The 25,384-nt window shown below is 37.1% G+C and overlaps 1 protein-coding gene across 10 annotated transcripts in view; it reads right to left on the bottom strand.

Annotated features, from left to right (window-relative positions):
- EVI5 (ecotropic viral integration site 5) overlaps window positions 1-25,384 on the bottom strand; it is a 206,483-nt gene that overhangs the window by 116,067 nt on the left and 65,032 nt on the right. For 7 of the 10 annotated variants that reach the window (XM_019919870.3, XM_073811072.1, XM_073811064.1 and 4 more), the window contains exons 3-9: window positions 17,714-17,903; window positions 16,834-17,058; window positions 15,940-16,014; window positions 12,144-12,269; window positions 10,609-10,752; window positions 9,549-9,638; window positions 9,346-9,443 (exon numbers count right to left, since the gene is read on the bottom strand). In XM_019919870.3, the coding sequence (XP_019775429.1) occupies window positions 9,346-9,443; window positions 9,549-9,638; window positions 10,609-10,752; window positions 12,144-12,269; window positions 15,940-16,014; window positions 16,834-17,058; window positions 17,714-17,903 (948 nt within the window). The remainder of the gene's footprint in view (window positions 1-9,345; window positions 9,444-9,548; window positions 9,639-10,608; window positions 10,753-12,143; window positions 12,270-15,939; window positions 16,015-16,833; window positions 17,059-17,713; window positions 17,904-25,384) is intronic. The other 3 variants (XM_073811065.1, XM_073811086.1, XM_073811089.1) reach the window with 3 other exon arrangements.

Below are 25,384 nucleotides of genomic sequence, written 5' to 3'. Positions count from 1 at the left end.
AATCCCTTGTACATAATGATTGGCTTCTCTTTTGCTGCCTTCAAGATTTGCTCTCTCTTTGCCTTTTGCAAGTCTGATTATAATGTGTCTTGGTGTGGGGTGTTTCTTACATCACTTTACTTGGAGTTAATGAGCTTCTTAAATGTTTATATTCATGTCTTTCAACAAATGTGTTAAGTTTTCAGCCATTATTTCTTCAAACATTCTATCCCACCACCCCACCTTCTCAGATTCCCACAATATGTATGTTGGTCCACTTGATGGTATCCCACAGATCCCTTAGGCTCTGTTCACTTTTCTTAGGTCTTTTTTGTTGTTGCTATTCCTCGAACTCAGTTATTTCCAGTATCCTATCTTCAGGTTCACTTACTCGTCTACCTGCTCAAATCTGCCTTTCAATCACTCTAGTGAACTTTTCATTTCAGTTATTGTACTTTTCAGATCCAGAATTTCTTTTTGGTTTCTTTTTAGACTTTCTATCCCTTTACTGATATTTCCATTTTGTTCATACATCTTCTTTACTTTTCCCACAGCTTCCTTTATTTCTTTGAGCATCTTTTAAAGTTTCTATCTACCAAATATGCCATGAAGTTTCCTTCAGATACAGTTTATTTTTTTCCTTTGAATGGGACATATTTTCCTGTTTCTTCACATGCCTTGATTTTTTTGTTGTTGAAAACTAGACATTTGAATCTAGTAATGTGGTAACTCTGAAAATCAGATTCTCCCCCTCCCCAGGATTTGCTGGAGGGTTTTTTGTTATTGTTTTTGTCTTTTTGATTGTTATAGGCTGTCTCTGTGTTGATGACCAACCTGAGCTGTAAACTTACGGTATCCACAGGTCTTTTCTGAGCCTCTCCCTTGGGCATACACAGTCACGTTTTAATTTTCTCCATATATGCAGTTGTTTTTGAACGTCCTAGTCTTTTGTGTCTGGCTCCCAAAAGCGGAAAAAGAAAAAATTGAAGGGGAGAAAAGGGCACGAGCCCTTTAAATCTCTTGGCAGTCTCTTCAGCCAGAGGAAGAGGTGCAACAACAGTGGAGAGAGGTGCGACATCAATGGGGAGATGTGCAAAAACAACTTCTTTGCACCTGTCCGATCAAAAACAGTGATCAGGAATCAGAGCACAGATCCCTAATATGTGGAGGACATGGTCTTTTTTGCCCACCCTGACTCCCATAAGCTGCATGCAGGCTGTTCCAGGAATACAAGCACAGCTGCCTGTCAGTGGCTAAGGGGTAGAGAATGGGTAATGTGCTAAGAGCTGAACTGATCAAATTAACTGCAATTTACCATGCCTACCCCTAGCAGTTACAAGTCTTCAATAGACTTCAGAGTTCCAAAACAGTTAACATCAGACAGATTCTGCCAGTGCAACTACTGTCTAGGTGGCAGACAGATTCCTGGTGCTTCCTACTCTGCCATCTTTTCACAATCTTCTGTCCACAGTGACTACGTAATATGCCAATTTTGAGGCTTAGAAAGAAGGAGAAACTTGCCTAAGGTCACACCCTTAACTGCTACACTGCTATGTCTCTTACTTTGGTATGTCTAAAAGAATACAGGATATCCAAAAAATTTTTGATTCTAAAAAAGTGCGAAACATTTTGAGCAATGGCTGCACTGTTGAAGTAACTTTATAGCCTTCACAAATGACTACTGTGAAGCAGATATTTTGTAATGTATTGTGATAAATGTCATCATTACTCATTCACAAACCTAAAACAAAACACTATGAGTTATCATTTAATCCTTGATTCCCAATTCAGTCACCAAGCATGTTCAATTCAACCACCTTAACACTGCTCTAAAATTCAATATTACTTTTTCATCTGCATTGATAATTTTTTTAAACAAACTTTATTTTTTAGAACTGTTTTAGATTTACAAAATAATTAGAAGAATATAGAGTTTCTATAAACCCCATCCCCAGTTTCTCCTAGGTTTAAACCTTACATTAGTATAGTACATTTATGACAATTAATGAACCAATATTAATATATTATTAACAACTAAAGTCCATACTTTATTCAGGTTTCTGAAGTTTTTGGCTCATGTCCTTTTTCTACTCTAGGATCCCATCCAGGATACCGCACTACATTTAGCTGTCACGTCTTCTTAAAGTCCCATGGTTAGGACAGTCTCTCAGACTTTCCAAGTTTTTGATGACACTGACAGTTTGAGGAGTACTGGTCATCAGGTGTTCTGTAGAATGTCCCTCAACTGGGATTTGTCTCATGCTTTGCTCATGATTATATTGGTAATATGGGTTTTGGGGGAGGAAGACCACAGAGGTAAGTCCCATTTTCATCAAAGGTATAAACTATCAACAGGATACCACTGTTGATGTTGACCTTGATCACCTGGCTGAGGTATGATCAGGTTTCTGCAAACCTACTTCCAAGTAGCTGCAAAGCTACCTCCCTCTCCCTTCACTGGTAGTATTTTTAGGCCTTTGTTATGGCTTATCTAAATTACTAGAGGAATCTTTTAATTGTTCTTGCTACTTGCCAGTTTCTTAACTCAATCTTTTCTAAACACTATTACCAGAGTGGTATTTTGGGGGGACTTCCCTGGTGGCACAGTGGTTAAGAATTGGCCTGTCAATGCAGGGGACACAGGTTTGAGCCCTGGTCCGGGAAGATCCCACATGCTGTGGAGCAACTAAGCCCATGCGCCACAACTACTGAGCCCGCGCTCTAGAGCCCGTGAGCCACAACTACTGAGCCAACGTGCGACAACTACTGAAGCCCGTGCACCTAGAGGCCGTGCTCCACAACAAGAGAAGCCACCACAATGAGAAGCCTGCGCAACACAACGAAGAGTAGTCCCCATTTCCCTCAACTAGAGAAAGCCCATGCACAGCAACAAAGACCCAACACAGCCAAAAAATAAAAACAAATAGATTAATTAATTTAAAAAAATCAGGGCTTCTCAAAAACCAGTCTGAAAACCACCTAGTAGTTCTTAATTTAAAAAAAAAAATAATAAGACTCAGTGGATTCACACAGATATAAATAAATAAATAAATAAGCAAGCAAGCAAGCAAAGAGATAAAAAGAGAAAGAAGGGAAACCTCTTCCTTATACTAGAATGCCAATTAATAAGGAAGGAATGAGGGAGTGAGACAATCATAAACAGAGACAAATATGGGGAGGGAAAGTTTGGTAAGGAACAGGATATTATATAACCTCAAAGTACCTTGACACAAATTACTTACTCATAAAAGACAAAATAATAACTTTATAGTAGTAAAATCTGGCAGACATCACCTTATTAACCAAGTGATCAAAGCTAACATCATCTTCCTTAAAAAGGTAAAAGTAGAGCTACCATATGATCCTGCAATCCCACTCCTGGGCATATATCTGGAGAAAAACATACGCTGAAAAGATACATGCACCCCAATGTTCATAGCAGCACTATTTACAATACAAGACATGGAAGAAACCTAAGTGTCCATTAACAGCTAAATGGATAAAGAAGATGTAGTATATACACACTATGGACTATTACTCAGCCTTAAAAAAGAATGGAATAATGCCATTTGCAGCAACATGGATGGACCTAAAGATTATCATACTAAGTGAATTGAAGTAAGCCACAGAAAGGCAAATAGCATATGATATTGCTTATATGTGCAATATAAAAAAATGATACAAATGAACTTATTTATAAAACAGAAATAGACTCACAGACATAGAAAACAAACTTATGGTTACCAAAGCGGGGAGGATAAATTAGGAGTTTGGGATTAAAATATACACATTACTATACATAAAATAGATAACCAACATGGACCTACTGTATAGCACAGGGAACTATACTCAATATCTTGTAATAACCTATAATGGAAGAGAATGTAAAAAAAGAATATATATATACATATATATGTGTGTGTGTGTATATATATATATATATATATATCTGAATCACTTTGCTGTACACCTGAAACTAACACAACATTGTAAATCAACTATATTTCAATAAAAATTTAAAAATAAATAAATAATTGTTTTTTAAAAAAGGTAACATCATCAATATTGAGACAAGCCAAGACTGATGAGAAGATACAATATTATTGGTATACCTGCCAAAAATGCGCAACCTGAATCTAATAATGAGGAAATGTTAGATAAACCGACATTGTGGGATCTTCTACAAAATAACTAGCCTGTACTCTTCAAATATATCAAGGTCGAGAAACACAAAGCATTGAGAGAGCATTTCAGATTAAAGGAGACTGAAATGACACTATTTACAATACAAACATGGAAGACCTAATGCAATACACGGGACTTTCCTGGTGGCACAGTGGTTAAGAATCCACCTGCCAATGCAGGGGACATGGGTTCGAGCCCTGGTCTGGGAAGATCTCACATGCCGTGGAGCAACTAAGCCCATGCACCACAACTACTGAGCCAGCGTGCTGCAACTACTGAAGCCAGCAAGCCTAGAGCCCGTGCTCCACAACACGAGAAGCCACCGCAAGAAGTCTGCGCACCACAACGAAGAGTAGCCCCCACTTGCTGCAACTAGAGAAAGCCCGCATGCAGCAGTGAAGACCCAACACAGCCAAAAATAAATAAAATTAAATCTTTAAATAAATAAATAAATAAACAAATTGCAATACATGATCCTGTAGGGTCTGGAGTGGATACAGGACCCAGGGGGTAAGGGATTAAGGGTGGGGGGTGGGTAGAAGTTGGGGATGGGAGGAGGAGATTGTTGTAAGGAATATTATTGGGACAAATGATAAAATTTGAACTTCTTTTATGGATTAGAATACTATTGTATCTATGATAATTTCCTGATTTTGATTAACTGCTGACTTCGGTTTAAAAAAAAAAAAAAAAAGCTCTGTTCTTAGGAAGTACATATTCAAGTATTTAAGGAAAAAGGGCACAATATCTCAACTTACTCTAAAATGTGTCCTCCCAAAAATAATGGGTATGGATTTTACTTACACACACACACACACATTATTTTATTTATATATATGCATGTGGGGGGGGAGGAAAATAAAACAAATGGGGCAAAATGTAAACAATTGGTGAATTTGGATAAGTGGCATAAGGGAGTTCCTTGTAGTATATTTGTAACTTTTTTGAAAAGTTTAAAAGTATACCAAAATAAAAAATTACAACAAAAGAAGCCAAAGGCTAAGACTGCTTGCTTGCAACATTCATATCTTAAAGAAACCTCTAAACCACATGTGAGTGATTAGTGAGCAGTTGAAACATGGCTAATACAACTGATTTAATGAATCTTTAATTCTATTTAAATAGCCACATACAGGTAGTGGCTACCATACAGGACAGCACAGCTTTAAATACCCCTAGGTTCCCACCACGTTTCAAACATCACTGCCTATTACACTCCCATTTGCCTACAGTACAGTCACACTGGCTTTTTACTGTTCTTAAATACATCAAGCATTCTTATTTCATTCATTACATTTACTGCTCTCTCAGCATGAAATATACTTGCTCAGATAATCACATGGCTCCCTCTCTCACTTCCTTCAGCTGTCTGCTCAAATGGTGCTTTATCAGTCTGTGTGCCCTATCCTGAGTTCTCTATCTAAAAAAAGCACCCCATCACTTCCATGTCCTTCATCCTCCTTTACTTTTCCTTCATGGCACTGACACTGATGGACATGATACTGTATATTTGTTCAGAAGCTGCTCCATTTGATTTTTCTTGCTTTGCTCTCTCAGGGCACACTCCTTCTGGGGCAAGTCATTCTGAAATTGTACCTTTTGTTTGGAACTCCAGAGGTTTTTATATCTCAAAGTCAGTCTTCTGCACTTCTGTAAGTTCCACAAAGGAGGAACTCCCTCTCTGTAGTCATCATTTAACCCCAGCAACTGGAAACATAAGTTTTTTAAAACTATACTCTGGTGCCCTCTCCTTCAGAAAACAACCTGAGGGCTTCCCTGGTGGTGCAGTGGTTGAGAATCTGCCTGCTAATGCAGGGGACACGGGTTCGAGCCCTGGTCTGGGAGGATCCCACATGCCGCGGAGCAACTGGGCCCATGAGCCACAACTACTGAGCCTGCGCGTCTGGAGCCTGTGCTCCGCAACAAGCAAGGCCGCGATAGTGAGAGGCCCGTGCACCGCAATGAAGAGTGGCCCCCCCTTGCCACAACTAGAGAAAGCCCTCGCACAGAAACGAAGACCCAACACAGCAAAAATTAATTAATTATTTAATAAACACCTACCCCCAACATCTTCTGTTAAAAAAAAAAAAGAAAACAACCTGAATCTTCATCTTCTGCCATCCTCCTATCCAGCCATGTCAGTGGTCTTCAACTTTTTTTTCTCATGTACCTGCTAAAAGAATGTTGCCCCTTATATACTTTAAAGAAGTCTAAAAAATTTTTGTTACCTAAGTGCATATAGTTGCAAAGGATGTGATTTATATATGCTTAAATTTTTTCACTAAAACTTTAAATGAGACTTATTCGATTTATGGATGTCTACTCTATAACCTAAGCAGCAAAGGCAGTCACTGTTACTAAACCAATGAGTCAAATTACATTTACTTTCTCTATCACCAAAGTTCATGTTCTTTTTCAACTCAAGTAAGTATATATGAATACATAACCCCATAACCACCATTCTATTTTTCAATTCTAACTATAAGCAAGATAAGGCAGCCTTGCCAAGCATTTGTCAGCTGGATGAAATAAGAAGCTGCCCCATTTGATTTTTCTTGCTTTGTTCTCTAAGGGCACACTCCTTCTGTAGCAAGGCATTCTGAAATTGTCCCTTTTGTTTGGTACCCCAGAGATTTTTGTATCCCAAAGTAATGTACCACAGTAAGAATTGGAGTGACAGGTTTGCCTTACTTTTATAAAGTGGTAGAAGGCAGATTGTAAAAGGGGAGCTAGAAAGGAGAACAAAGATACTGTAACAAAGAAGAACAAACCTGACTCCATATTGGATCTATTCCTTTAGCTCTAACCTTTGAGCTCTGTTTTTAGTTATGCTGGCTCTGCACCTTTGTAAAAGGATGTCGCCTATAGCCTAAAATATACATGAGAGCCCATTCTCAAGGCTCTGCCTCCCAGGCTTGATCTTTAAAAGTATCAATATAACACTTTTCCATTCATACAGAGATAAAAAGTTGCAGAACAAAACATTTGTTTTGTTGAGGGTTGATAGGAACATTGTGGCTAGACTCAGGTGGACAGCTGGAAGAACAAAGGATTCTGGCACCAAGAAGTCTGCAACAACCAGCTACACACTCTGCCCTTTTAGTATTAAAGAGACCTAAATCCTAACTCGGGTAAAATGGTTCACTGGGACACCAGTCCACCATCTTCCTGGTCTTCCGGCTTTGCAAATAAAGTCACTATTCCTTGCCCCAACACCATGTCTCTCGATTTATTGGCCTGTCGTGTGGCGAGTACTACAAGCTTGAACTCAGTAAAAGTACCTCTACCATAGGAATATTATCAGGGCAGATAAAAGTTAGGAAAGAATGAAAATCTAGTTACCATGCTCTGAACATTTTCCTGGGCCCCAACAGACTAGACTGTGTATGCAGTTTAAAGACACATAGTTTAGGCATCTCTTACATGTTATATTAATAACATGTTATATTGACATCTACCAGACTGTAATAGGCTATTTAATTCTGTTCTGCCACCATCCTACCCACAGGAAATTTGAACCTTCTTCAGAGCCAGGTCCAAGTGTAAGTTCATTACATTCTGAGAGTGATACTTAGTAGAAATGGATGACACTCATCTTTTAATACTGATAAAGTATTATTCTCCAGAATATGCATAAACAGACTACTAACCACTAAGAAGTAGTCAATGCAGTAAGAAGTAGATACTGCAACAGAAAAGGAAGGGAAGTACCAACAAAATAAAAAAAAAGGAAGGGAAAGAAAACAGAAGCATATTTGTTACGGTGATCTATAATCAGTGATCTTTGATGTTACTATTGTAAAAAAGATTACAACTTGATGAAGGCTCAAATGATGATTAGCAATTTTTAGCAATAAAGTTTTTTTCTAATAAATTTATTTATTCATTTATTGATTTATTTTTGGCTGCACTGGGTCTTCTTTGCTGCACATGGGCTTTCTCTAGCTGCGGCGAGCAGGGGCTACTCTTCGTGGCAGTGCGTGGGCTTTCCATTGCGTTGGCTTCTCTTGTTGCGGAGCACAGGCTCTAGGCATGCAGGCTTCAGTAGCTGTGGCACACGGGCTCAGTAGTTGTGGCTTGTGGGCTCTAGAGCACAGGATCAGTAGTTGTGGCGCACAGGCTTAGTTGCTCCCCATGGCATGTGGGATCTTCCCAGACCAGGGATCGAACCTGTGTCCCCTGCATTGGCAGACGGATTCTTAACCACTGTGCCACCAGGGAAGTCCCAATAAAGTATTTTTAAATTAAGGTCAACAGGCAGAAATTGAGATGGTGCCTAAGATTTTATCAATTATAGAACAGAACAGCTTTTCAGTCAGTAATGTCTCAAAATGATGGTGTGATGTGATTGATTATTAGAAATTTCAGAGGTAATTTATTAACAATAATATTTGAATATGATAAATTGTTTTTTTTCAAATTAGAGCCAACTAATTTTAATAACATAATTCTTACTCATATTCTAATATACTTTCTGGAGTAGGAATCTCCATGGGAATAGTTGTACATGTTAATGTAATTTCACCTTGCAGCAGCAGAGATACTGAGAACAAGTGTCAGGAATGCTAACAATGACCTCAGGCTAAGATTTATTTAATTACTGGAACCTAGAAGAGTAAGAGCTGTTGTTCTTAATTAACATCTTTATCATATTTCAAAAATTAACCTTTACAGGCCAACACTGCATATCTTGAACTTTTATGAAATATATTCAAAGAAAAGTTTCACTAGAAAGTAATACACAGTAAACAAAATTCTAACTTAATGCATACTTCATGCCTATCTTGCTGGTTATGCTAATCTTGAACTTAAGTGATAAACTGGGATCAACTAAGAGGAAAAGAATGTCAGTGACTTAGACCACACCATAAAAGCGGTTTCTAAAATAACAGCACACTCACATATATACACTTACCAGGTTCCTAATTCTAATCAATGTGGAATGGGAAGGGGAGTTTTAAAAGTAATACACAATAATCCCATGCACCACTAGAGCACTATGAAATTCCAATATTAAATTTAGGTTATACTGAAACCAATACCACCAAATAAAACATTACAGCTCTATAAAATGAGGAGGAAATCTGCACTCACCACTAGAATGTTTTGCTTCTTCCATTTAATTTCCTAAATGCATCAACAAACCCCCATAACTAAAAAAACAAAATATAAAATACTTACTTTTTCATTTTTTTTGAGTTATACTTGACTTGGTAAGCTGCCTGGATTAATTTGTCTGGACCACCATCAAACTGATGTGGAATGACCTTCTGAAAGTGCTAAAATACAATAGAAGAAAAACATAAGAATGACTTAGTACCGTTTATTATCAATTAATTAATAGTAAAATCTAGAGACATTCAAGAAATCATGGCCTGGCTTACCTGTAACATCCCTTCCATGTCGAGTTGCATCAGTTCTGCCTGATTCATTTGAAGAAGCGCTAATCCTACCCGAAACACTATTTCTAAACCCTGAGGAATCAAATTATAAAGTCAAATTTGTCTTATTCTTTCAAAACAAAAACTAATCATTCAAAAGAATACTAAGGTAAACATTTAGGTATCTAAACAGAGGTGCACACACATTTTCTGTAAAGAGTTGGAGAACAAATGTTTTAGGCTTTATGAGCCCTACCTATGGTTGCTGTCACAAATAATCAACCCTGCCATTGCAGCTCAAAAGCAGACACAGACATCACATCAACAAATGGTCACGGCTATGTTCCAAGAAACTTTATTTACAGAAATAAGTGGAAGGACAGATTTGGCATACAAACCAGAAGAGATTAGTATATGAATCATAGCTTGCTGGCTCCAGACTAACCTAACTTAGCTACATTATACAAACTGATCTTCCCAAGATGTAATTAATAACAATTTATAATATTCTTAGGTGCTCTCCATCACTGATCACCTATCCTTACCTTCCTACCTTCTCACTCAAAATATACAAGACAAAGGATCACTACTACATATCACTGACAATTAGAAGGACTGCCTGCAAGGTGTTCATGGGATAGGAGAAACAATTATACTCATTACTTCTTCCTCTTTGGGTAACAGATGCATTGCAACAATATTGACTGTAAGGTAGATTTTACCCCTCACTAATTCTCACTAAATCAAAAAGGAGGTGAAACAGAGGTCTGATTAAGAGTGTAGGCTCCAGATTTTGAATGCCTACATCTGAATCCTGGTTACTATACCACTTATGTGTCCATAGACGAGCTACTTAATCTTTCTCCAAATATTGGCTTCCTAATCTCTCATCTGTCTATCAAATGGGGAGATGAATAGTACTGATAGGGTTGTTAAAGGATTAAATGAGATTATCCAGGTAAGCAGTTCAGCATGGAACACATGGGTCTCCTTTATCATTGGCCTCATTGCCCAGCTCTCATTAACCCAATGATTCCTTTGCTCAGTCTGCGCATTAACTCACCTCAGACATAAAGATATCAAATATCCTTGTTGCAATTGGTAGTGGAAAAGTCGTAAGGAAGATAGTCAGAAACCAAGATGATGCATACATTGAGGTATGAAAACTCTGAGACTGAAAATGCACAAAGAGCTCTGGAAGATGCTCCTAAAGAGATGAAAAGAATTTCTTAGTTAAAACATGGTAAAACTGAGTATTTTAAGCCAGACCATTGTATACATACTAAAGTAGCTGATAGCAAACACAAACATAATATTTAGGCTTCATACGGAAGAGTTAAGAGGCAGAAACTGACACATTCTGGATAGTGGTTATTGTCTGGAAAAGAAAGAAGGGAAAAAGGATGTGGAGTTGGAACTTAAAAAGTTGGAACTGGGGGCTTCCCTGGTGGCGCAGTGGTTGAGAGTCTGCCTGCCGATGCAGGGGTCACGGGTTCATGCCCCGGTCCGGAAAGATCCCACATGCCGCGGAGTGGCTGGGCCCGTGAGCCCGTGAGCCATGGCCGCTGAGCCTGCGCGTCCGGAGCCTGTGCTCCGCAACGGGAGAGGCCACAACAGTGAGAGACCCGCATACCGCAAAAAAAAAAAAAAAAAAAAAGTTGGAACTTTTTAATGATTTATTAATAAAAAGAAAAATTACAATAAATAAGTAAAAATTTTATATTTCTTTAATCTTATTTGTGGGTACATGGGTATCTGATATTTTCTATACTTTTCTATAAACTATAATATTTCCAAAAATTTTTTTTCTTTTCTTTTTTTATTTGCGGTATGCGGGCCTCTCACTGTTGTGGCCTCTCCCACTGCAGAGCACAGGCTCCGGACACGCAGGCCCAGCGGCCATGGCTCACAGGCCCAGCCGCTCCGCGGCACGTAGGATCTTCCCGGACCGGGGCACGAACCCGTGTTCCCTGCATCGGCAGGCGGAATCTCAACCACTGCGCCACCAGGGAAGCCCCCAAAGGTATTTTTTACTTGGTTTTGATTCCTCTCTTCCTCCTCTTCACCCTCACACAGTCACTAAGACTCTGACTCTTAAACTAGTAACACAAAAGGATAGAAACAATATATTTTTTAAAAGATTACAGGCTAGCAAAAAAAAGTGATGAAAAGGGAAAGGCAGGGGAGAGGACTGAAAGAGATAAGAGAGATAGTCTCAAAGGAAATGAATTGATATCAGTGTCCAAATGTCATGGGCTTCTGTAAGAGAGCACAGTCTACGTAAAATAATAGGATACAATATGGCATAATAAAGAAATTCATGCATCTAGGTTATGATATACTATATTTGGCACAAATGCTTAAGGTCTGAATATAAGAACTAGTCAAGTTCCAGACTGTGATCTACCTGCAGACAGCGCCTAACTGAGAAGTAGGTCTAAACTGTGGATTAACTGAACAAATGATGATGTGATTAAAACACTGTTTTTTTTTCTATTGCTTTAATGCTTTTAACATTAAATTTGCTTAGTTGTCACTCAAACCAAGATGACAAAAAATATAAAGGCAATATGTTTTTGGTTAACACCACACTTTTACCTGTATCATGCATTCAAACTGGTACATACAAAGGCCTAATTCTGCCATAGTTGGTTTAAAAAGTTCACGAAGTCTATAATCTTGCATTAATTTAACAAATACACAGAAAGCTTCTTCTTCTGGCATCTGCATTAGGAGGAAAAAAGCAACATAGGTTAATGTTCTGTGATATGCAAATAAGCTAAACACATTTAAACTAAGTACCCATCCAACTATAAACAATGTTGTTATTTTGGTTTTTATTGTCATTAACTTTTTCTTCTACTGGAGCATAATTGCTTTACAATGTTGTGTTAGTTTCTGCTGTACAATGAAGTGAATCGGCTATATGTGTATATACATATCCCCTCCCTCTTGGACCTCCCTCCCACCCATCCCCCCCATCACCCCACCCATCTAGGTTGTCACAGAGCACCGATCTTAGCTTCCTGTGCGTTATAGCATGTACCCACTAGCTATTTTACACATGGTAATGTATATATGTCAATCCTGAGTGCCATGTGGTACAATATTAAGAGCAATGGACTAGAAATCAGAAGCTTCTAATTTCCCATTCTATCACCGACAATGAGAAGTTAGACAAATCTTACAGCCTCTGAGACCAGCTGCCTCACTTGCCTTACTCATGAATTCAACCAACAAATATTCATTTAAAGCCAGATACTTCTCTCTCTGAGTATATACCAGTGAACAAAATAAACAGTATCTACCCTCAAGCAGACTGAACCTTCTAGTTGGGGGAGACAGATAATACATGGAATAAATCAATTAATATATACGTCAGATGGTGAGAAGAGCTATGGAAATAAAACAAAGTAGAGCAAGAGGGAATCCCGGGGAGCTACACTGCTATTTATATATAGATAGGTCAGGGAAAGTCTCTTGATAAGGTAACATTTGAGCAAAATACTGAGGTAAGGGAAAAACTGAAGAAAGAACAGTCCTGGGAGAATAATACAAAGGTCTTGAAATGGAATCACAATTGGCATGCTCAAGGAACAACGAATAGGGGACTACTAAATTAGTAGTAATGTTACAAATGAAAGTATGGTTATGGAGGAGAAATAAAGGGAAGCAAATTACATAGGATTTTAGAAGCCACTGTAAGGATGTGGACTTTTACCTTAAGTGAGATAGGAAGCCTTTCAAGGGTTCCAAGCAGAAACAATATGGCGTAAGTGTTAAAAGAACTTGTAAAATAAGTTTTAAAAAAACCTGTAATTAGAGTTTTAAAGGTTCCAATTTCACATTTTATGTGTAACTCACTAGATAATCATATCAACTAAGATAATGAACGTAAAAGCTCTGTAATAAGAATATGTAGGCACATAACACTTATACAAATTATTTTGTGGTTTTTTTTTTTTGGCCTGCCACATGGCATGCAGGGATCTTAGTTCCCCAACCAGGGATGGAACGCATGCCCCCTGCAGTGGAAGCGTGGAGTCCTAACCACTGGACGGCCAGGGAATTCCCCTGTGTGGCTTTTCTTAAAATAAAATTTTCTAATGTTCATTCACTCACATTATACCAGTGTGTTTCAAAAGACGAAACCTCAAAGGGTCTCTAGGCACTCTTCTTACTGAAGACTACTTTTATTAACAATACACTTTTCCTGGCCTTGACACAGCCATGGACAGGAGCCAAGAGTTATTCTTGGCAAAACCCACACTTCCTTCCTTCCTCCCAACACACATAGCCACAGTTTTGCCTTGGAGACCATCCTTATTAATCCTGTCAAGGTTTATAGCCCCACTGATTTTTATATCAGTTACTGCAAGAAACCATACCTCCCAGAACTCTCATCCCATGTGCTTGGTTCTATTGCTCATAATTTAACACCATTTCCAATATTCCTGAAACCTTTTCCACAGTACTTTCTGAACCTGATAATACGCCATCAACAAAATATCCTACCTATACCCTCAATCTGTTTACCAAATGTTCTTTCACTGTCTTTCTCTAAGTGAAACCTGATTCCCCCGAAGAATACTTCAACACGGAAACCTGGCTCTCTCCTGAGGTGGCTGTTTTCTCTCTCAGAGCACTGGAAGAGGCCTGGGGTAGAGAGGTTTATGTCCCTCCTCGGACCTCAATGCCTCACTGCCATTGCATTAACTGACCCTTCTCTCTGAAACATATACCAGCAGATATTACCCTTTACTCCTCTTTTTTGCAGCATCTACAAACCTCTGGATCAACCCCCAACCCCAAACTCCATTCATTTTCATGAGGATTAATTCCCTGGCCTAGCAGATCTTTGACTCCTTTCCTCCAATGATCCTGGCAGGTAGTTACTAGTGCAGGCTCTAGGGCCACACCACCTGAGGTTCAAATCCCAGAGTGATACTTTTAAAGTATGAATCAGATCACATCACTCCACTGCTCAAAACACTTAGTGCCTCCCCATATCCTCAGTAAAAGTCAAAATGCTTACAAGGTCCTACATGATGTGGCCCCTTACTACTTCTCCAAACTCATCTCCCACAACTACCTTCCGCTTTCCACTTCTCCCTCCACCCCTCAACTCCAGTCACAGTGAGAATGAGTCAATTTCTCTCCCTTTTTTGCCTTGTAAGAACTTCTTCTCCTCTGAACATATCAAATAATTCATTCCCTCTCTCCTCCACAATAGCACTGATATAGAAATTGGGAGAAGGTTTTAAAAATGGTGATATTTTAAAAAATAAGTTGAAATGATTGAATAAAAGACCAAAAGGAGGTAGAAAAAATACTATCACTGGGTCCCTCTCAAAAAGATTGAAACGATAGTCACAAAATGAAAAAGTGTGACACCAAGTAAAATATAAATATGAAGAACAATCACCCAGTTGTTTTATAGTCATTCCTTTTATGATAAAGAAATCTGCACACTTGAGTCTTACAGCAATGTGTTTCTACATACTTTCTCTATGACACTGAGTTAATAAGAATCACTGAGTTCTGAACTCAGTGCAGAACTGAGTTGCAAAAACAAGCCCACATGATCAAATGAAGTTATCTCCAAGGTTTCTTTTCAGATCATATTTTAGTCTGAGACTAAATATAGAGTATGATAGACTTTTTTTTTTAATTTCAATAAGGCTGGAGAGGTAACACAACATGCTATTTCCCTTCAAAGTTATGACTGATTGTCCCTGTCCTTGACTTCTGAAAACACCCCACCCAAAATAAGTCACTGCCAATGGAAATACATGTTATATCCCCAGGGCAGTAAAAGTGACTGAGTACCTCTATTATAGAGCCTATAGTAAAACAGGCATAACAAGCCCTCAGCTCTGTGACAAATAAAATTACTGTATAAATTTCCAAAGACGTTGTACATGATAAATAAGATTTTCTTTTCTTTTCTTTTCTTTCTTTCTTTCTTTTTTTTTTTTTTGTGGCTGCGCCGCGCAGCATGTGCGATCTTAGTTCCCCAACCAGCGATAGAACCTGCCAGGGAAGTTCCATAAATAAGATTTTCATACCAACACTTTAATCAGTCCTCCTTGGCTGAGAAAAGATTATTCGTCATTAAATATTGACATATAAGTTAAGATTTAAAAGTAGATACAGGCTTTAGAGAATATTATGGTCCAAATGTAGATAAGGTGAAATTTGATTTAGTGGCAGGATATCTACTGTATGTTATTTTCAATACTTTTAATATTTTAAAATGCAAACTAAATGTTCCTATTTAGACTATGTTTAGGGGGAAATACCCAATATCTACTTACTAAAACAAGGATGATATTTAAGTTCTCCAACTTTAATAAAGAACTTAATTGGACATTTAATACTTATACTAACTTACCTGCATAAGCAACAATCCAACTATAAAAGCACTTCCTTGACAGTAACCAACCTCACGATCCACTAAAGAATATGCCTAAAAAGTAAAAAATGTTGTTCAAAATACTTTCACGTGATTTATCATACCTTCCTTCTCTAAAAGCCTAAAGACAGTAAGAAGGTGGATTAAAGACCATTTTTTTTAGAGAAGCTCTTGCTTGCTTTATTGTAGATGTTATCCTATCCTGTAAGTATTTTAAAAGCAAATGATTTACCACATAAAATTTTATTTTGATGATTTCCCAATTAGGAACTGACAACTCCTAAGGACAAGAAAATAAAGGAATCTGTACTCAGGAAAGTGACAAAGCTTAAAAATCATTAAAAATATATATCTGACAAAGATCAAAACTAGAGTAGGATGAAGGCGAAGCACTGACAAAATTGAAATGATTTAACAAGAAATCAACATTTCACGGAGGTAGCTAGAAGGAAAAGGAATTATGCAAAGGGAAAAGGCAACATTGGAGAAAAAATTACAATGGCACACACTTTTAAGGGCTAAGAGCTCTTAGCAATGCTGGCCACAGCAAGCGAAAAATTTGCTCCCAGATTGTGACTCACAGAAGGTGAATTATTCATTCTCATGGAAGATATTCTCTATGGTATGTATAGTGATTTATAGGTTATTTGATTTCAGTCAACTGATACCAAGCAATGTGAGGAATTTTCTAAGAGTTCTCCAAACTAGACAATAATCTAGCATCAGAATTAAAGCCAAAATTATGCTAAAGTCAAATTTATTGCCAAAGCAACTGATTACTGGGGTGAGAGTTCATACTTCATTATGAGAAATGTTTAATTTCAACCTCCTGAGAATTCATTTCATCTCAAAAAATGAATAAATAGAACTTACCTTCATTACATTAAACAAAACCTCCTGTCCAAGACTATCTTTTTCCTTAAAAAAATTGTGTTCAGGATAAGTTCTAGCAATGTCCCTTCGGATCAATTTTTCACAAGGTGAGGTCATTTTCAGGAGTTCTGAATACTGATCCTTAATTGGCATACTTTGTGCACTGCACAAAAGTTGCCAAACTATTGCTCTAAAATGATGGGGTATCCCTTTACGAACAAGTTCCTACAAATAAAAATAAAAATAAAAATGTTTAAGTGACTTATTTAGGCTTCCTACCTTGAAAGCCAAAGAAGACTTATTGGAGGTTGGAGTAGAATAGATGACTTTCTCAAATTTATAATTCACAAAGCTACTTTTATAAAAATAAGACTAGGGAACTTTTTAACCAAGGCTACGATTTGGCTAAGATACGGGTATATTCTGTTCTGATCAGAGGGACAACAATGCCACAGATAAATTCTTGTCATTTCACTCAGAGTATGGCCTCTAAAGGTATTAAGGACCTGATAATCTGCAGAGCTGTGAATGATGGCACTGTAACCATCATCTTTCGAAGGGCTGTTTTATGTTTTAAAATAAAAAAAGTAAAATACTGGTAACTGAAGGATATAGGATGTCACAACTTCCATTTCTGAATCTATAAAATAAGAGAATTTAATATCTAAAATAATTTTCAGCTATATATTTCTACAATTAGGAGACCTCTATAACAATTGATAGCTACAAACCAAAACTTCTATGGGCACAAATATATAAAGCAGACCTCTTCATCATAGCACTTGGGAAGTATTGAATCTGATTTTTTTTAATCCTCTATTAATTGATGCCTCATGCCCTTTCGGATAAGAGGAAGGACTTAAGCAAAGAATATGAATACCTTAACTTGCTTTTCCTTCTTTTTGCGCACATCTTCCCATTCATTAACAATTCTTCCCCAAAGAATCCAAGAGTCTTCTTCAAGGTGACTGAGGTTGCTGGAGGCTGATGAACTTGATACAAGGGAGGAGCCACTGTTTCTTCTTGATCCATTTACAGATCTTAAAGATTTACTATCTGTTTCTAACAATCTAAAACATAATTAAAAATTGCTCAACATCTCACTGTGACACTAGATGACATGATGATACTTAAGAGCTTCACTACTGCAATTTAGCCATGGTTTTAAAATATATATAATTTCAATAATATTTGGTCAGCATCTATAAAATTAACTGCTGTATTTCTTCTACTAAGCATACAATTTCAAAATTTGAAATAGTAAATTATGTTAAATATTTTACTATTAGTCCCCTCATAATTTCCCTTCATCACCACTAAAAATTAAAAGAAATCTTCTGGTGAGAAAAGTGATTGGGAGGGCTTCAGGAAAAAAAAACTACTTGGAAGAGGTATAACCAATTCTATGAAAGAACTAACCCTATCATGTTTACAATGTGTCTAGGGCTAAAAAAGTAAGGCAGACACACAAATTAATCAAATCCCTAGTCTTTTTTCATTTTGCTTTTACCGATGCATAACTAACCTGCCCAAACAAAAAGTGTTTTGTTTGGCCCATGCAATGTTTGAGTAAAAAACTGAATAATTACTAAAACTAAAATTAGAAGATTTCATTTATCTGTTTATATACACATATATTTATATTTATTTACAATTCTGGACTCTCTTGAAAAATAAAAAGATAGGGACTAGGCCCACATTCCTAAACAGAAACAACAGGATGTAGCAGAATAGGAGCTTCTCCCTTTAAATGAGAAAGGACTTTAATCCACTAACTCTCCATAATCCCTACTATCTCCCAAAAACTCAGGCCAACTAACAGCTGTCATTTATCATTGGACTTGCACTTTTAAACTGAAACGTCTTTACTCTTAAGGCCCTGTTTAAGGCCTCTTATCTGTAGAATGATGGGTTAATATAATTTCAGAGATCCATTCCATGACTCATTACAACATCAAATCCATTATTTCTTTCACACGTACACAGGCTATTAAAAAAAAAAGGCTGGAAAAATGTGGCTCTATCATTATAAAGATGTAAATTACATGTCATTCAATAGATTATTAAAACATCTATTTAGGTATTTAACATGGCTACTATTTACTTCCAGTAACTCCTTCAGAAAATCATCTGCTTAGACAAGAAATGCTCCCAATACTAATTTATGACATATAAAAAATAATTAAGAAAAGAAACATATGAGTCAAATTATACCAAGCAGATTATAAAAACACCCTTTGTGAGCCATATTTATATCTTGCTTAACTTTACATCCCTTTATATCATCTTTGTATTTAGCTCAATACAAAGTATACTGAACACTGACTGAATCGAAATAAAATCAAAATCCCCATATTAAAAAATACCGTCAAATACCAGATAGTCATATTCAATAACACAGTAATATAAACTGTACTCATTCTATCCTTATTCATGGGATAATTTAATACATTTTTTACGGCAACAATAAATTAAATAAAATGTCCCAAATATTTCTAAGAACAGAAAAACTTACAAAACAGCCAAATTCAGGGTCAACTCTTTGCTATAAATATTCTTTATCAGAAAAAACTAATTAGGACTTTTCCCTGGCAGCACACTGGTTAAGAATCCGCCTGCCAATGCAGGGGACATGGGTTTGAGCCCTGGTCCAGGAAGATCCCGCATGCCGCAGAGAAATTAAGTCCGTGCTCCACAACTACTGAGCCTGCGCTCTACAGCCCGCGAGCCACGACTACTGAAGCCCGCGCGCCTAGAGCCCATGCTCTGCAACAAGAGAAGCCACCACAATGAGAAACCCGCCCACCGCAAGGAAGAGTAGCCCCCGCTTGCCGCAACTAGAGAAAGCCGGCGTGCAGCAACGAAGACCCAATGCAGCCAAAAATAAATAAATAAAATAAATTTATATAAAAAAAGAAAAAACTAATTAATGATGTTTTGCTTTAAATACTATTTTTCCCATGTTATTTTAGTAAGTCCATAATATATCTTATGAAAAAATTAGTGTATGTATTTAAATAATTTTATGTATGACTCTAAACCTTAAGAATTATAAATGGAATACAGAAAAAAACTTTACAGAAATAACCTGAACCTAAGTTCTTCATTTCACTTATTCACTGAATGCTTGCTATATGCCAAATAATTAAATTGCACCACTACCATTAACAAAGAGACACGCAGTTAAAAAGAAAATAATGGTATTTCCTAAGCTAAACATAAATTTGAGATATAATGAAAGTATAGATGAAAAAGTACCCAAATAGGAGTTTTCTTTTATTTTTTCTTTTAAGAGTCAGAAGGGTCTCAGAGATCCCCACGTTGTAACTTTAAGTATAAGCAGGAAAGCCAAGTGAATTCATGGGCAGATTAGAGAAAAGGGTTAAGCAGTTCACCTTCAGAGGACAATGAAATAAGTAACATAAACAAATATACAAAACTGTGAAAAACATTTACAAATGAAATATTCCAAGTAAAGACATTACATTATATTGTCTCTGCCTTAATTCACATATTAAAAAAAAATGACTCAAAATGGACAATAGGCCTGAATATAAAACCTAAAACTATATAACTCCTAGAAGAAAACAGGAAAAAGTCTTCACAACCTTGGAATAGGCAAAATTTGTTAATGGGACACAAGGAAACACTAACATTAAAGGAAAAATCTGATTAAAAAAATACTAAATTGGACTTCAAAAAGCTCTGTTTTAAGAAAATGAAAAGGTACGTCACAAACTGAAAAAAAAAAATCCTTAACATATGCATCTGACAAAAAGGACTGGTATCCAGAGTACATGAAGAACACTTAAAATTGATAATTAAGAAGGCAAACAACACATTTTTTAAAAAATGAGTAAGAGACTTAAACTGACACTTTCCAAAACAAAATAGTCAAGTAGTCAATAAGCAACTGAAAAACATTCAACATCCTTAGTCACCAGGGAAACCCAGGTTAAAACCACACTATGTACACATTAGAATGGCTACAATTTTAAAGACTGGCCATACCAAGTGTTGCTAAAGATGGGAGCAGTTGTGACTTTCATATAATCATGTCAGAAGTATGTAAGAGTTCAACCACTTTGAAGAACTGTTTGGCAATTCTTTACAAAGTTAAACACATTTTTATATGACACAGCAAGAGAAATGAAAACCTACATCCACAAAAAGACTTGCAATTGAAAGTTCAGAAGAGCTTTATTTCTAGCCAAAGCCCAGAAACAACCCCAATATCCAGAAAAATAATCAAATTGTGATATATTCATTCACTGCATATATATTCACTGCAACACTATTCAGCAATAAAAAGAAACAAACTTTGATACATACATGAATCTTATAAACATTAGGTGAAAGAAGCCTGATGCAAACAAGTACATGCTATATGATTCTACTTATAAGAAGTTCAAGAACAAGCCTTCACAGATTGTAGAAGAAAAGCCTTCCTAAACATGACACCAAAAGAACAAGTAACAATAAAGAATATGTATAAATTGGACTCATCAAAATTTTAAATGTTTTGTACCTCACTGGATGCCATCAAGAAAGTGAAAAGAGGGACTTCCCTGGTGGTGCAGTGGTTAAGAATCCGCCTGCCAATGCAGGGGACACGGGTTTAAGCCCTGGACCGAGAGGATCCCACATGCTGTGGAGCGACTAAGCCCGTGCGCCACAACTGCTGAGCTTGTGCTCTAGAGCCCATAAGCCACAATTGCTGAGCAGTAGAGCGCTGCATCTACTGAAGCCCACGTGCCTAGAGCCCATGCACTGCAACTAGAGAAGCCACCGCAATGAGAAGCCCAGGCACCGCAACAAAGAGTAGCCCCCGCTCGCCGCAACAAGAGAAAGCCCGCGCGCAGCAACGAAGACCCAACACAGCCAAAAATAATAAATAAATAAAAATAAATTAAAAATTCAAAAACTAAATACATAAAAATAATAAAAAATAAAAGAAAGTGGAAAGAAAACCCACAGAATGGGAAAAATATTTGTAACCCATGAGTCTTCTATCTAGACTACATAGATAACTCTTACAACTCAATAAGAAAAAGACAGACAAACCAATTTAAAAATGGGCACAGGGACTTCCCTGGTGGCACTGTGGTTGAGAATCCACCTGCCAGTGCAGGGGCCACGAGTTCAATCCCTGGAAGATCCCACATGCTGCGGAGCAACTAAGCCTGTGCACCGCAACTACTGAGCCTGCACTCTAGAGCCCGCAAGCCACAACTACTGAGCCTGTGTGCCACAACTACAGAAGCCCGTGAACCTAGAGCCCATGCTCCGCAACAAAGAGTAGCCGCTGCTTGCCACAACTAGAGAAAGCCTGTGCGTGGCAATGAAGACCCAAGGCAGGCAAAAATTAATTAATTTTTTAAAAATAAAGCAATCATTTAAAAAAATAAAAAATAAATAAAAACGGGCGCAGAATAAGAAAAGACAATTCTCCAAAGATATAGAAATGGCCAATAAACACATAAAAAGATGCTCAACATCACTAATGATTAGGGATATGCCAATCAAAACCATAACAACACACCACTTCACAACCACTAGTATGGCTATAATCAAGAAGACAAATAATAAGTGTTGGTGAAGATATGGAGACACAGGAACCCTCAGACACTACTGATGGGAATATAAAGTGGTTAAAACCACTTCGGGAAATAGTCTGGCAATTCCTTAAATGGTTAAACAAAGAATTACCATACGAATCAGCCATTCTACTCTTAGGTATATATTCAAGAGAAATGAAAATCTATGTCCACACAAAACTTATACAACGAATGTTCATGGCAGCATTATCCATAATAGCCAAAAAGTGGAAACAATCCAAATGTCCATCAAGTGCTGAATGAATAAAAACACTGGTATATCCATAAGGTGTAATATCATTCAGTCTTGAAAATAAATGAAGTAGTGATACATGTTACAACATGGATGAACCTTGAAAACACTATGCTAAGTGAAAGAACCAGTCACAAAAGGAAACATATTGTATGATTCCATTTATAGGAAATAGCTAGAATTCAGAAAGTAGATTAGATGCTGCTGAGGACTGAAGTGGGAGTAAGGGGAACAAGAAGGAATGGGCAGTGGCTGCTAATGGATACAAAGTTTCTTTGGGGGGTGATGAAAATGTTCTAAAATTGATTGTGGTGATTGGTTGCACAACTCTGTGAATACATGAAAAAACACTCAATTGTACACTTCATATGTGTGAATTGCAGTATATGAATTATAGCCCCCAAATGCTGTTATATCGAAAAAAGAACAAATGAAATATATCCATGGCAATAAAAATCAGATGAAAAGTTTCAGGTGGTGGGGTTGCTAAAAAGGGCACAAATGAATATTCTAAGATGACAGAAATTGTCTCCGTGTTAATGGTCTGTGGGTTATACACAGGTGTACACATCTATCAAAGCTCTAACTGTACACTTAAGAACTGTGCATTTCTCTGTTGCAAATTATACATCAACTTTATAAAAATGTATTAAAAATACTGTCTCTGGTTAATGACATTAGGGGTAGTGAGAATTAGGTGAGAAACTACTGCTTTTTATTACTAGAAGCCCTTCAGAATTGTTTTAAAAACCATGACTATTACTATCACAAAAAACAGTAACTGTTTTTGATATATTAAGTGTATCTATTTCATAAAGAAAGGGAAATATGAACACGACTTCCTTTCTCTTTTTTCAAATTTGTTGGTCACTCTATCAAAATTTAGAATTTTCTAAGGAAAAATTTTATAATTTTTTTCCAGTGCTATGGATATAATGAAATCCTTCTGAGAGACCGCTAACATTTTCCAAAAGAAGTAACATTTGAATTGATACTATCAAGTCTCTCCCCAGTAGCTACTTAGTCATGGTATGTAGAAGAATTTACATACTAATTAAGAATATGTAGACCTTACAGAATGTGTAATTAAAATCAGATATTTTTATTTCTTTTTCCTAAAAGCAGTGATTAAAAAAAAAAAAAACCACCTCAGGAAGACTGCTAGACAGGTTGCCACCTAGTTTAAATTCAATTAAAATACTCTTGACATGGCAGTAGAGGCACAATGCCTGAAAATGCCAACAGTTTCCAAAGACTTTAGCCTGGCAACTGAGAAAGTGGTAATACAACAACATTACTCATGATCCATGGGCTAGTGAGAAGTCTATTCAAAACTTATTCAGTTATCTTCCTCTTCCCAGAGCACATGGGTTCACTGCCTTGCATGGATTTACTGTAATTTTTAAAAAAAAAAAAAAAAAAAAAAAAGGAAACTACCTTCCCACCCCAACATAATTTCCTTATGACTAATACAAGAAGAAATTTATCAAATTAAGGAAAAGAATATTGGCCTGGTAGGAATATTGTACGCTATAATCAAAGGCATTCCCCATAGGTATGTGTGGCCTGCTGCTATACAATAATTCAGAGGCCCGAATTTATTCATCCTCCTAGAATGCTGCCAGACTAAGACATCAGAGTTGAATCTCTACTGACTGGGGAATAAATACATAGTCCTCAGTCTCCTAGCTAAGCAATTCCAAATTTCTGTACCTCCAGCTCTAAGGGCAGCATTCAAAATGGCTACAGCTCCACATTATCTGAGGTGGAGGTGCTAAAGCCAATTATCAGTTGGACTTCAAATAGTATCAAGGATGGAAAAAGTCTAGGATTGTTTGGTTGCAGAAGCTTAGAATACTTGGCAGAGAGAAAGCATTTCCAGTACCCTAATAGACAGGACTAGGGACTAAAGTGAGAACAAGGGAATATGCCAACAAAGAGAGTAATCAGGGTCTTTGGGTCTTATTTTAGAGAGATTACCTTCACCATATTCCTGCTACTGAGAAGTGAACCTTCACCTCACCAAGGGGTCACCTATCTGAGAAAAATGGTACTCTGTGCACTTCAATGATGGGTACATGAAAAAAAAAAAGTACCTTATGTATAGCAGGACATATTTGACAAACATGAAAGAAAAAAAACCCTCTACTTACTACAATACTATGAAAAATACAAAGGAGGAGAAGATAAAGAATGGGTTCTCTTTTGGGTTATTTGGAATATGAAGTACTTGTGGGACTTACCCACGTAGATAAGAAGCCCAGAAGTTGAAAAGTCTACAAATGGAAACTGGGCAATTATTTGACAAACTTTTTGAATATCCTGCTGTACTCAGTATAATGCTTTCCTATGGATACCAGAAATAAGAGAGCAGGATACAAAAATGACAGGTCAACATGCCATTTGGGAATGTGTAAACTGCTAAGTTAATTTATAAAGAACTAAGGAAAGATCTAAGAAAGCTAAGGAAGAAAACTGCTATACAAGAAAAACACGTGGAAAGCTAAATACACTGGCACTTTATTGCAGAGGGAGCAACCTTTCAAACATAGGGTCAAACACTCTTGTAATGTTACACCAAACAAACAGGATATGAAAGTGCATGGAGAAAGACAGCAGCTTGCTGGCTAAAAGAAAGGCAAATCAATAGCAACAAAATACACTTCTGACTCACAGGAGTCACACCCTTTCACAGCAACAT

This window comes from Tursiops truncatus, chromosome 1 (assembly GCF_011762595.2).
Source record: "Tursiops truncatus isolate mTurTru1 chromosome 1, mTurTru1.mat.Y, whole genome shotgun sequence".
Taxonomy (NCBI): Eukaryota; Metazoa; Chordata; class Mammalia; order Artiodactyla; family Delphinidae; genus Tursiops; species Tursiops truncatus.
Note: the sequence above shows the minus strand (reverse complement) of the source record. Positions and strands in the feature narration are given on the sequence as shown.